This window comes from Drosophila gunungcola, chromosome 3R (genome assembly GCF_025200985.1).
Source record: "Drosophila gunungcola strain Sukarami chromosome 3R, Dgunungcola_SK_2, whole genome shotgun sequence".
Classification (NCBI taxonomy): Eukaryota; Metazoa; Arthropoda; class Insecta; order Diptera; family Drosophilidae; genus Drosophila; species Drosophila gunungcola.
In genome coordinates this window covers 28,341,520-28,353,801 of record NC_069139.1, presented here as the reverse complement: position 1 = coordinate 28,353,801, position 12,282 = coordinate 28,341,520, and the positions used below count along the sequence as shown (strand labels likewise).

The 12,282-nt window shown below is 39.2% G+C and overlaps 2 protein-coding genes across 3 annotated transcripts in view; one reads left to right on the top strand and one right to left on the bottom strand.

The window, feature by feature from the left end:
• LOC128251741 (5-hydroxytryptamine receptor 2B) overlaps positions 1-1,156 on the top strand; it is a 36,409-nt gene extending 35,253 nt beyond the window's left edge. For both annotated transcript variants that reach the window (XM_052978878.1, XM_052978879.1), the window contains one exon: positions 329-1,156. In XM_052978878.1, the coding sequence (XP_052834838.1) occupies positions 329-515 (187 nt within the window). In that variant the 3' untranslated portion in view covers positions 516-1,156. The remainder of the gene's footprint in view (positions 1-328) is intronic.
• A 7,291-nt stretch (positions 1,157-8,447) lies between these two features.
• LOC128251748 (serine/arginine repetitive matrix protein 2) lies at positions 8,448-12,176 on the bottom strand. Its single transcript, XM_052978890.1, has 6 exons — positions 11,908-12,176; positions 10,933-11,261; positions 10,551-10,669; positions 9,890-10,471; positions 8,976-9,286; positions 8,448-8,837 (listed from the first exon to the last, which is right to left on the bottom strand). The coding sequence occupies exons 2-6, from the start codon at positions 11,140-11,142 to the stop codon at positions 8,737-8,739; spliced, it is 1,323 nt and encodes a 440-aa protein (XP_052834850.1). The 5' UTR covers positions 11,143-11,261; positions 11,908-12,176; the 3' UTR covers positions 8,448-8,736.
• Positions 12,177-12,282: the final 106 nt, after the last annotated feature.

The window sequence follows — 12,282 nt, the reverse complement described above, 5'->3', positions numbered from 1 at the left end:
TACCTAGACAGACACGACTAGTTGCACTCCCAAGAAACCAGAAATTGAAATTCACAATTTTGGTTTCATTTAAGTTTTACCGAGAAAACAAGACAATGTTGGCATTTCAAAGCTTAGGAAATACCAACCAATGTTTGGCATGCCAGTTAGAGTTAAGGCCCTAAGCCTAACAAATGATTTCTATAGAAAGACTTAACTATTCAGTTATTTTCGGGTCAACAAAGCAAGTTTTGATCGGTCTGCCTGTGACTTTTAACTATAATCCTATTGACTTGAATTAGCTTTTGAAGGCGAAGCCAATAACCTAGTCATTGTCGTCCCATTGCAGTTCCGGCCGCCCGCTGCGCTACCGCTCCGTGACGGAAGGACGAGGCGCCCTGAGCCTGTGCGCCCCCTCGGCCCTGCCGCTGGCCATTTCCTTCCAGGGGGCGCCACTCATGACGCCATCTACCGCGAATGCAACGCCGATGAGCGAGTTTCGGGGCAGCTACACAATCACCGACGACGAGTGCTGAGCCGCCCTCTTTCCATGCTAAATAAAATACGAATTTATACGACGAAAGAGCAAAAACCAATCGGAATCAACTAATCTTAGAAGCTGTTAATCAAAGGAAAATGCTAACTTCAGGGAGATTCATGCAAACCTTTCCGAAAACTAATCACAATCAAATTGTCGACTTTTGTAGAAACTATAAAACAACTAAACTTAAAACTCATCACATATCATTGTATCATATGTAAAGGGAAAACAAGCAAGGGAGAGATTGAAAAGTAGAGTGAGAGAGTTAGTGAGTGCAATAATAACTGTGTTTCATTTCCACGCCGACATTCTAGCCTTAGTCCTCGCTATTTTCCTAAGTCAAAAACCTAGAAACTTGTTAGAAAACAAACTAAGACTAGTGATAGTTTTAATTTATGATAAAGTAATTAAATTACCAATGGCAAATTCCTTTGATAGTCACTAGAACGCTTTGAATTCGTATAGAGAGGAATTGGATTGCTCACCCACCCTTAAGGTCGTTTTAAAATGCCCCGACAGCATTGCTGTTCCTTTAGTTGCCCTGTGTTTAAGTGTCTTTCCTTAGTAAGTAAGCTAACCGTTCAAGAACATGAATTTCAAAACTTGATAAATAAATATGAAACGCAATACGTATAATTTGAGAGTTTTTTTGTGCAACTACCTAAAAAATGAAACGTGAAAAAAAGCTACAGTCTCGTGCCTCGAATACCAGATTTCAGATGCTTTTGTAAATATTCACAAATCAGGCGAATACGGTGAAGGTCTCGAGGAACGAGTGCAACAAATTGAGCACTTTCGGTATCAAACGAGATATGACTTTTCGTAGGTCCAAATGCTTTATCAAAATCATTTTCACAGGTCCATCTGAAATTCCGATCATATCAGTAAGGTCGCTTTGTAAACAAAAGCGTAAATACATAAATTACTGATAATGGCATTGACATGATATTTGGCCCAGATGTCATTAACAGTCCTGCCCAAATTTAAATTTTAAAAATTTTAAATTTAAGTTTTAAATTCACCTTGTTGCCCACAATAGTACAGAACGGACACAGTACACTGAGCGAAAGTAGTGGGTTTTCTTTATGGCAATAGTTCGGGTCTACTACCGTGTGCAAATTCAGGCACAAAAATTGTCTTGTATTTTATGAATATTCAGATTTATTAAAAATGTTGTTAAATAGTCAATTGATTTCAGTGAAGTAGCCCTGCATATTTATCAAACCAAGCACATGCCACTTTTATAGTATTTATTAGCTTATTCGTGCTAATCAAAAAGCGAATATTAAGTGCATAATTTTTTAATTTTCCCAAAACCATAAAGCTGAATAAAATCAAAGGCCCCTGGACGACATTTCCGCGATAGGTTAATCCTGCATTGCCAAGCGAGTAAGTCGAAAAGAAGGAGTCAGTATAAACAACAGGGTCTGCGGAATGCTCCACACTAGCGAAAACAAAACAATAACCAAAAATCATCATAATTCAATGGTTAAGCATTATGACAGGACAATGGCTGCAATATCAGGAGACATCGGACAGCTGCGGAGACTGAGATGGCAACAAACAAGAGGGGATTCAGTGCAACCCCAAAGTGTCAGCCCCGAGGCGAACCTAATCGAGATATGTAAGTCCTAGGCGGACTTAAGTGCTTTACGTCATAACTTCTATCCATTCGGGCTTTTCACCCACACAAACTCAAAGACCCCACTTGTCAGCTTCGGTTACTTGACAACCGCATTAAACTTTGGCAGTGGCTTCAATCGCGGGGTGCCTGGTTGTGGTTGTTCGCTGCTCATAATGCCAAGTAAACTGCATTATTGTCCTGAATTCAGCACCGGAATTTATTTCTTTGCACTTCTGATTTCCTTCTTATCTCTAACAAGTTATTTGAAGATTTGAAAGAATTCTAAAAACATTGTAGGAATATAAAAATTAACAAACCCTAAAAATGTATTTAAATGAAAACGCAACTTGGAAACCTGTTACATGGTTACACTTTTTAAATACATTCTGTCCCAAAAAAAATATGTAAGCCAAACTGTTCTTATGGAATCAAAACTTTAGAACTTTATTTACTACATTTAAATTTTAAGTCAATGCTTATGGTACCACAAACAAAGATCAACTTAATTTATTAATAATGGTTCAGCTCAGATCCACATATATGTACAAGCAAGCAAAAAATCAACCAAGGTGTATAGTAGTAGCTCAAAGGGATACCAGTACTTTTTTTAAATCAATTAAATATCATTATGCTCCTTAAAATAAATTATATTATTAAATTTTTATTTTTAATTAAGAACAAAGTTGGATGGTTTTGTGCCAAAGAATTTGTCAATCCGAACGTGTAATGAAACGCGATTCCCAGTGACTGCAATATTTCCCGGTAGCCAAGACCCTCGACAATCAAACATCCATTACTTTGTTAACCGATTTCAAAATATGGCTTTAGCACAAGGCACCATTTCCAATTATATTGGCGCATTAAAAAATAAAGATGCGAGCAAAAGCTGCCGGTAAGGCGTATATAACGCCTGCCCGTAATGTCATTATGTTAAGTTTTGGTAAATAATTTTTGGCTTTTGCTAAAAAAAAATCGTTGTGAACAGACAGCTATATGATTCTGACTGAAATCTTGATTAAGAAAATATAGATACCTAATGTCATGGGGTCGAAAACGGTTTTCCACAAAGAACAGATTAAAATAGACTTTACCGCAAGATTTTATAAGAAAACTATTTTTTAAAAGCCATAAAGCCCAGAAGAAGTAAGGGGTATCTTAAAGTCGGTGCGTTCAAATAATATATTCTACTTAATTTGTTTGTAATGTGAACTGATGCGGCAATCGGATACGATGGTACTGAACCTGAGAGGCGACGAGGTTTTAAGTTGCAGTTGCCACCGAGTTTCATCCCGACGAATGTCTCTGCCATCTGCAGCACATTGGCACAAGGTACTCGAACCTCCGAGTTCGCTGAGGCCGCGAAATACAGTCTAGGACCCAACGGCGGTGACAACAAAGTTGAGAACAACAATTAAGTTGCCGCTGACTGACTGTTGTTTATGGCTTAGAGCTGTCTTAGTTCACCATGAAATTGATTGCACCGCTGGTATTTTGCTGTTTACTTTTGCACTTTCTCGGCCCTGCGGCTTCAAGAGCGTTGATTAACATCTTAAGTCGGATGCAATGGATGGTTGAGAGCGGGACTCAGCTGAATGTTATTTAATTACTTACTCAAATTTGGTGACCCAACGGAATTTGAACTAAACGAGTTTATATTCCATTTTAACTGGTAAATGCTTTCACATTTTAACCAATATACATTGTTAAACAGAAAAAGATCATTTATAACAAAAGGTACAAAATAAATGTGTTCTGCAAAACAAAATTTTATGAAAAATAGGGAAAACAACATTGTTATTCCCTTGCAGACGGTATTATAATTTCAGTCAGAACTTTGCAACGCAGTGAAGGAGACGTTTCCGACCCTATAGAGTATATATATTCTTGATCAGCATCACTAGGAGAGTCGATCTAGCCATATCCGCCCGTCCGCCTGTCCGTAAGATTCTACGCAATCTAATCTCTCAGTTTTAAAGCTATTTGCATGAAACTTTCCCAAAGTTGTCTTTTTATTGCAGGTACGAGTCGGATCGGACGACTGTATCATATAGCTTCCATAGGAAAAATAAATTTTAAAATATTATAAGTTTGCCTTTTTTTAAATTTTTTTTTGTAGTTCTTCGACATAAAGTAATGGTTAAATATTTTAGAATTACGGTTTAAGTTTCATCAAAATTGGACGACTATAACATTAAGCTCCGATACAGACAATAAAATCATAAAAAAATTTTTTTTCAAATGTAACTTTTCTATTTTTTAATTTTATTTTTAAATTCTTTTTGACTTATTAATAATTTGTCAGTTCAGAATCATGCTTTTAATATTATTAAAATCGGAAAACGATATCATATATCTGCCATAGGAACTATCAAATAATTGAGCTGCAAATCATCATAGCTTCAATGTTTTTATACATATTCGCAAGGAAATCATAATTTTAATGTTTTCAAGAATATTTGATTTTTGCAAGAGCTACAAGGGTATATGAGCTTCGGCTTGCCGAATTTTGCTTCCTTTCTTGTTTTTGGTTTTAAATACATTTAAAAAGGATTATTAGCTACCGGTTATCACTCAGGTGTGATGTTGGTATACCCTTGCAGAGGGTGTTATAATTTCAGTAAAAAGTTCACAAGATCGTAAGCCGACTGGAATTAGCATTGATCGGTGGTCCGTCTGTTCGCCTGCATATTCGCAAACTAGAGCACATAGTTTTTAAGCAGTACGGATTAATATTGCAAGAAAGTATATTAGTCGGATCGAACATGATCAGAGGGCTGTGTGATATTTCTTCCACAGGAAGTTTAAAGAACTACAATAAATTCTTAAGCTTATAGACGTGTTAAGTTCTTTTATAAAATAAAACATTCTTGTTTTAGCTGCTTGCCGAAGTTAGCTTTCTATCTTGATTGCAAAGACATTCGGTAAGCGTTTTAACAACCACAAATTTGTTTTCCCCGTCTCGTAAGCACCCGAAAAAGGAAGGTCTTAAAACCCCACCACCTTTGCCACCTTTCTGTGTGCCCTGTGCAGATTAGTCAAATTGGATTTTTCAGCTTCGTCGCTAGGACGATTTCCTGATTTCACTGCAACCGAAAAAGCCCTTTTGACCGCAACCGGAAACTAACTCCGCGGCCGCTTTAAGTTTACAAACTCCAAAAGGAATTCACCTCCTCCAGACTAAAAATAAGTAAGATAAATAATAAGTAATAAGGAAACCAACGGTCACTGTTATTAAACAGTAGATTTTCAACAATTATTTAATGATTTTTATTTATATTTAAACCGCTTGCTTACAAAATTAATTAAATTTTAAGATATTTAGAACCTTGCTCTTAATACTTAGTATATGGCACCAATTTTTATAGTACACTATGTTTTTATTTAGTTTTTATGACTTTGTTGCTCGATATCATAAACATTAATTAATTTGTATCATTTAAAAAATTAATTAATCAATAAATTGCTTTAAAAATGCATTAATTATTTGCAGATCTCGACTGTGTAATCATCATCATCAGAACCCAAACCCAAATTGCTGAAGAGAAACGCCAAACTCAACTTAACAGCTTTTGTCCTCGCCATATTTAAATTTTCTTTAAAAACTAATTCGTTTTTAAAAAGCTCTTAACTTATAAGTTATAACAAGGGCTTTTCATGTGAAATATCTAAAATGTTCCTTACTCTTTTTAAAAAAGTGGTGCCATTAGATGCCAAAATTGGTTCTGATACCTTATTAACCCCAAGGTAAGAAACCCATGCCTTAATTTCGGTCAAAAAAAATGAAAGGCGTCTGCTCATAAATTGCCCTCAACTTGCAGCTGAATAGTATAGTTATTCGGGCATAGCAACATTTTCTAATTGCTTATAAATTGTTAAATGCTTTCAAACAGCTGACAAACAACAAGGGGTTAATGACGAGGATCCCAGGAGGAAAAGGAAAGGGGGTGTCCTCACTTGTCCTCACTTGTCCTCCCACCTAACCGAGGCAATTAGCAAGCGTAACAAATGACCATTTTGTGTTAATTAGCGGGTTGCCTTCCGTTTTCGGATGGATAGGTGACTTTTGGGTGGTGTTGAGTGACGGGTGGAGCAGATTGGTTTATTTTGCCCTGTTGCGGTTGATTAGCACTGACAACTAATCGCATTGACCGGATGTAGTTGGCTACTTAATCTCTAACGAGCGCTGATTAAGATTGAGCCGGAATTGCAAATAACCGAATTTCACAACGCAATTTAATGATTGCAAAAACTTAACTAAATGTCAAATATAAACCTCCCCCTCAGACATCTGTGCATTTAATTATCGAAAACTCAGGTGCATTAAACAACCTCATCTCGAAATATAAGCGCTCAAAATAATAGCACCGATAAGATTATTTGCTATAATAATTCATGTACCCCGGTGGTATTCAATTAATTGTCTATCTGTACTATCTTATTTAATCCTACTTAATTTTATTAAATCTTATTGAAGCTTTCTACACTTTTATAATTTGTTATTTTTTTTATTTTAAAATTCATATTACGTTTAAACGCCACTTGGATAAATAGCACTGTATTTTTTAATTTAGTGCTTTTATTTTACAAAAATGTATAATTTTGTATTGATAATGTCCAAAAATGTTGCCAAACTAGTAAATAAATGAACCTTCACTATATTTGAGAGGTTTCCATGCCTTTGCCACGCATTGCAGCCCATTCCAGCCTTAAAAAATTTGTAGAAAATGGGTTTACCGGCGGTGTTAATGTGCCATCTTGAAACATTTTGAATTAAATGTGTAAGCCAAAGGTAGCTGGTGAGACAGCCGTACGAATTATCTTTATTTCCTTGCGTGTTTCATAAAAGGCACGAGTTATGAAAAAAAATCAAAAAAATAAATATTAATTAATAACAAGAAAGAATGCAATCTTCGGCTAGTCGAATTTTATATATCCTTTCAGTTTGTGCAAAATTTAAATATTTGTCTTAAAAACATTGAAACTACGATTAATTCTTCGATCGTTCCTATTGCAGCTATGTGATATCGTTGTCCGACTTAAATAAAACTAAAACAGGAAATTTGAAACAACAAACTTTAACTTTATCATAAAGTATATTTAATGAAGTTTTGCAACACGACTTTGCGGTGATAGTGATTGGCGAAAAACTACTGAACCGATTTTCTTAAAATTTTTGTTTTTAATGAAAGTGCACACTTTAATGATCGATTTTTCATGACAAATGTTTTTTTCGCCATATCCACAAAAGAAACGACCGTTCAAAAACACGGTTCATGGTTTCAGTTGACCTGTTATCTTCTAGTGTTGGCTATGCAGTTCGAAAAATGGCGCCACCTAAACTTCGATTGTTTTCTAGGGGAAATACTTAGGTTGTAATTTGTTGGCTGAGCAACGGGTATCTAACAGTCGGGGAACTCGACTAAAGCGTTCTTTTTTTTATCTTTCCTATGCTTCCTGTATTAGATATATGATAAACTCTATCATCAACAAAATTAAAACTATAGTTCTGAAATACTATACCTTTTCACTTCCTTTTTTTGTTTAAACTATTGTTCCTGGGAGAGCTATATGACATATAATTAAGATATATATATAAAAAACATTTAAGAATTAGGGGTGATAGCAAATCTAGTTTTAGTCGCAGCTGTTTGTATATTGTCTGAAAGTATCATTCAGATAGCTTTTAAATTGAGAAGGATGGACGGAAAGACGAACATTGCAAGATCGAATGACCTTTTGAAGCCGATCAAGAATGTATATTATTTATACATACAACTAAATCACCTCGTTGTTTCTAAATATATATATTACCAACATTTGATCGTGCCCACATAACGCACTTTTTAGGTAGAAAATTATATACTTTCCCCAACACTAGGTTATGAATACTATACCAAGGGTTATGTACACGTTAAAAAACATCCCATTTTATCACTAGTATAGTTTAAGCTAAACCGAAAATATTTTCATTCAGCCAAAAAGATGAGATTTCTACCTTAGTGACTTGCGACAAAACATTTGTCAATCGATATTGTGTGAATTAAGCTTAACGGATTTACAAATGTTTCCACACGAACAAACATTAACAAAGAAAACTTGTAAGTGAACTGATGGAATATTTGTGTTAGCAAACAAACAATTTGACAATATCGCCAGTATTACTTATTTAGTCACCATTAATCACAAACTGAAAATGTTTTTCTGCCTACAGTAGTGGGAAGACATGGGCAATACTCCTGTTGTGAATTGACAAATACTATTTTCCAACAAAAATATTTTCCATCGAGAAACCATGAGAAACCCTTTGTCTTTTAGTTGAGCAATAACTAAATTGTATTTCGGAAAATGCGATTAAAATTACATTTATCGCCCAGATTTACTTAAAGTTCTACAGCTTGCCATATGTACACGAGAACATTTTTATGTTTAGAGGCGTTTTGTGGGCGCTTTTATAATGTTTTAATGCTTAAAATAACTATGAACTAGGCGGTAACTTAGTGCGATGAGAGAATCATAAGCTGTCTATAGCCGGTGGTAGCTTTCATTTATTCTCTTCCTTCCTTCTATTAGATTTGGTCCGAACGATCTGATTTTACTTAAGCAAGTAGTCCATCTCAGACTTGGTGGTGGACATATACTGATCCAGTTCCATGTCCAGATCCTCGCGTTTAACCTCCGAGCGCTGTGGCTTGCCTAACAAGGAGAGAAACACAGCGTTACAACTAAGGGTTCAACTAGAATGCAGATTGCAAGAATTAAAAATGTTGTGTTTCAAGTGCCGATGCCCAGATCCGGTCCGGTTGGTCTCCTGGCCACTTGTCACGCTTTTACCTGCAGGCTTACGACTACGACTGCGTCCCCTTCGAGCCTCTTGTTGCGGGACCTGTTTGCCACCGTTGGCCGCCTTGGCCTTGCCGTTTTTGTTGGTTTTACCATTTCTGTTGATGTTGCTGCTAATGTTGTTGCCCTTGGCAGCGCCCGCACTGCGTCCACGTCGCTGGCGAGGATTAGCCCGGCCCGAAGCGGTCGCGTTGGCAGCGGCAGCAGCAGCGGCGGCTGCGCGATTTCGGGAGCGAGAGCGACGCGCGGGTGCAGAGTTGTTCGCAGCCCCACCGCCAGCAGCAGCGTTCCTGACAGCAGATCTGTAATAAAAAGTAATGATGAGTATCGTCAACTGAAATGGAACGACCCAATATTGTAACTTAGTTGTAGACTGTCTCAGAAAGAATAACTTGGAACACTATAGATGAGGGCCAACCCTTAATCAGATAATAAATTTTAAAATAAAATAATACACGCTACAATTTAAAACTGAACCGCTTACTCTGTAAATATCGGTTGAATTTATACCATTTTTGGTGTGCCAATTAATGGCCACAAAGAGTGATTTGATTGATTTTCACAATTTGTTGGCGGTAGAGTGAGTATGGCCCAACTTTAAAATAAACTTGTGCTTCGTATGCATAACTAGAATCTAGTCATATCCTAAAAAAGACCCATAACGTTGAGATCTCAGAAACTATTAGAATCGCCATACAAAAATTAGGTATACATTTTGTGCCTTACTTTACTTTACGTAAGCTATTACAAAAATTATCTTATTCAAATCTGTTGGCATTTCGCAATTTGGAATTGTCGTAACTATCTTGTAAATAACTTTACATTATCATTATAAACTAGCCACTAGTTTTTGTGAGTTTTTCTCGCAGATATGAAGGCTATTTTAGACTACGTTCTCAACATACCTTCCGCGTGGTCGTCCCTGGCGTCCGGCGAGCGAGGCGGAGATTCCTTTCTTTTGAGGAACCTTGCCGTTACGACGCTTCTCCACTCGTCCGCCGGTAACGCCTCGAAGTTGGCTCGATGCACGGCGCTGCCTTGGGTTCTTGGCCTGGCTGCCCTGGTTTTTTCCCTGGCCGGGACGCACGCCTAAGCGATGCTTGACCGAGAGGCGCTGTTTCACCGGGACTCGTCCTTGAGCGGAGCGATCGCGATTACGGCTCTGTGAACGGCCTACGCTGCGTCCGCGGCTCTGGGAGCGACCTCTTTCCATGCGCTGCGGTTGCGGGAGGCGCGACCGGGATCGCGAACGGGAACGTCCACGTGGTGCTTGCTGTTGATGCTGCTGCTGCTGCTGTCGCTGACGGCGTTCTACGCGCTCGGCCGCACCGCCCACTGAGGGCCTGCGCTGCCCCAGTCGCTGACGAAGGCCACCACCGCCTCCATTACCACCTGCACCTCCGCCGGAGGCGGGAAAGCGGCGGTTGCTGCTGCCGCTGCGGCGATTGCGACCCACACTGCCGCTGGCCACTAGATCGGCACGCATCCTGGGCGATTAACGAAGAAGTACAGAGATGTTGCAGTGGGTTGGGAATGCTTGAGCGCGATTAGAGACGAGATGCTTACGTTGCTACCCGGGTCACATTGTTGGACCGCATGGGCTTTCCGTTGGGCGCCAGGCGCAGCGACTTGACGCCGCCAACGCGGGCTCCACGTCCGCTCACGGCGTTGGTCCGTAAGCTTCTCTGTAAGGAGGCATAAGGATGTGTAGGAAGTATTGGTTTCAGTACGCTGCTGCACAGTGTTGGAGTTCAAGTTCAAAGGAGATAGAGATAGAGGGTGTTGGGGGACCACGCAGAAGGCGCACTTGGCTCGACAGCAGGTTCCGACTCCATCTCCTCCGGTTTAATCCAGGCCACTGCTGCCAGGCATCGACCTGTCCTACTGATCTGGTCGGATTCCCCTGGTGTCTGTGGTTTGTTATACTCGGTTTTTGGGATACACGTACGCGCTTCAGCTTGAGGGCCGTCTGGACGGTGTGGCGTCGCTTGAACTCCTGCAGCAGGCGGGAGTTGGCCGCCGAAACGCCCGGGTTCCCGGCGCCGCTGTCCACGATGCGGCGGCTCCTGCTCCGCGAGCGACTGCGTCCGCGACTCTGCGGCTGTGGCTTCGACTGCATCTGTGTGAAGCGCTCGTTCAGGGAGATCCCAGTGTTCATGATACCGCCGGTGATCTTTTTAATAGCTTGATCCTCTAAATCTGTGTGTTTCCGCTGCCTTCCGCTTGTCTTTCGAAGGATCTTGTTGGTGTGCTTCTGCGCCGAAAACCGGTTTGCAACTGAAATGGCAGAGGAAAATGCAATGAGTTTTATAGGCGGGCAGGTAGGGGCGACAGGACAAAAGGGTAGCCCAAGGACAGGTAAAGCCAGCTGACGGCTGTAAACGCTAAGCTCTCGTTTGACGATTTCCAAATCCACCAATAAATCTGCAGCTGCTCATAGGCATACATACATATGTATGTGGAAACTCGAACACCCCAACAACACACAGCTGTGGCCATAGTTACATCCCTCAGAGCAATATATTTTTTACAGCGAAGCCATACCTTAAAGGTTTATAGTATTTATACGTACATATACATAAATGGATCACCAATTTGTATAAAATGTTAAATGTTGCATTATTAAGATTACTATTAATTATAAGATTTAATCAACTTTTTAGTAAAACAACACTGATGTACGGCATTTTTGGTTCTATTGTTTCAACGGCTGCTGTATACATATGTACATATGTACATACATATGTACATACTGGGATTTTAGGGTTGCTGTCTAGCAGATCTCACTGTAATCTAATTATAGTCGACACAACATAATGAAATTTCTGATGTGGGAGGTTGAATCACTCCTCAAAAATGGGGCCATACTTATTTATATGCACTTTAATTACATAAACCAAATTAGACTGTAATTTCCACTCACAATTCGGGCGCCTTTTGCGTCGTAGCTTCGCTTTTTCCTTGGCCTAAAAACAGGTGTGGGCCAATTTCCCAGGTACTTTTTCCGCACGGATGTTGTGTTAAACCAGCTTTATTGCTCTTTTAGTTGTGATTTGTCCTTTAAGTATTGTTTTTTCAGTGGTTTGGTTCCGATGAGATATGTTTTCCAGGCGATTTTTCAGTTTTTCCTGGCGTCTGGCTGACAAAGAAATGAGGCATGGATTGATTTTCACTAAAGCGTTTGTCGTTGGCTGTGAAATACTGGAAATACTGAAATACTCACCACATAAGGGGTAGTCTGGACGTGGTATTTAAATACTAGATATCTCTAAAAACATAATGGGTATTCCCTTAACGA

Coding starts and splice junctions, on each gene's coding strand:
- LOC128251748 (XM_052978890.1), bottom strand. CDS start 11,142: ATGAACACTGGGATCTCCCTGAACGAGCGCTTCACACAGATGCAGTCG. Junction 10,472..10,550: donor AATGTGACCCGGGTAGCAAC/GTAAGCATCTCG, acceptor TTAATCGCCCAG/GATGCGTGCCGATCTAGTGG. Junction 8,838..8,975: donor TCGTAGTCGTAAGCCTGCAG/GTAAAAGCGTGA, acceptor TCTCCTTGTTAG/GCAAGCCACAGCGCTCGGAG.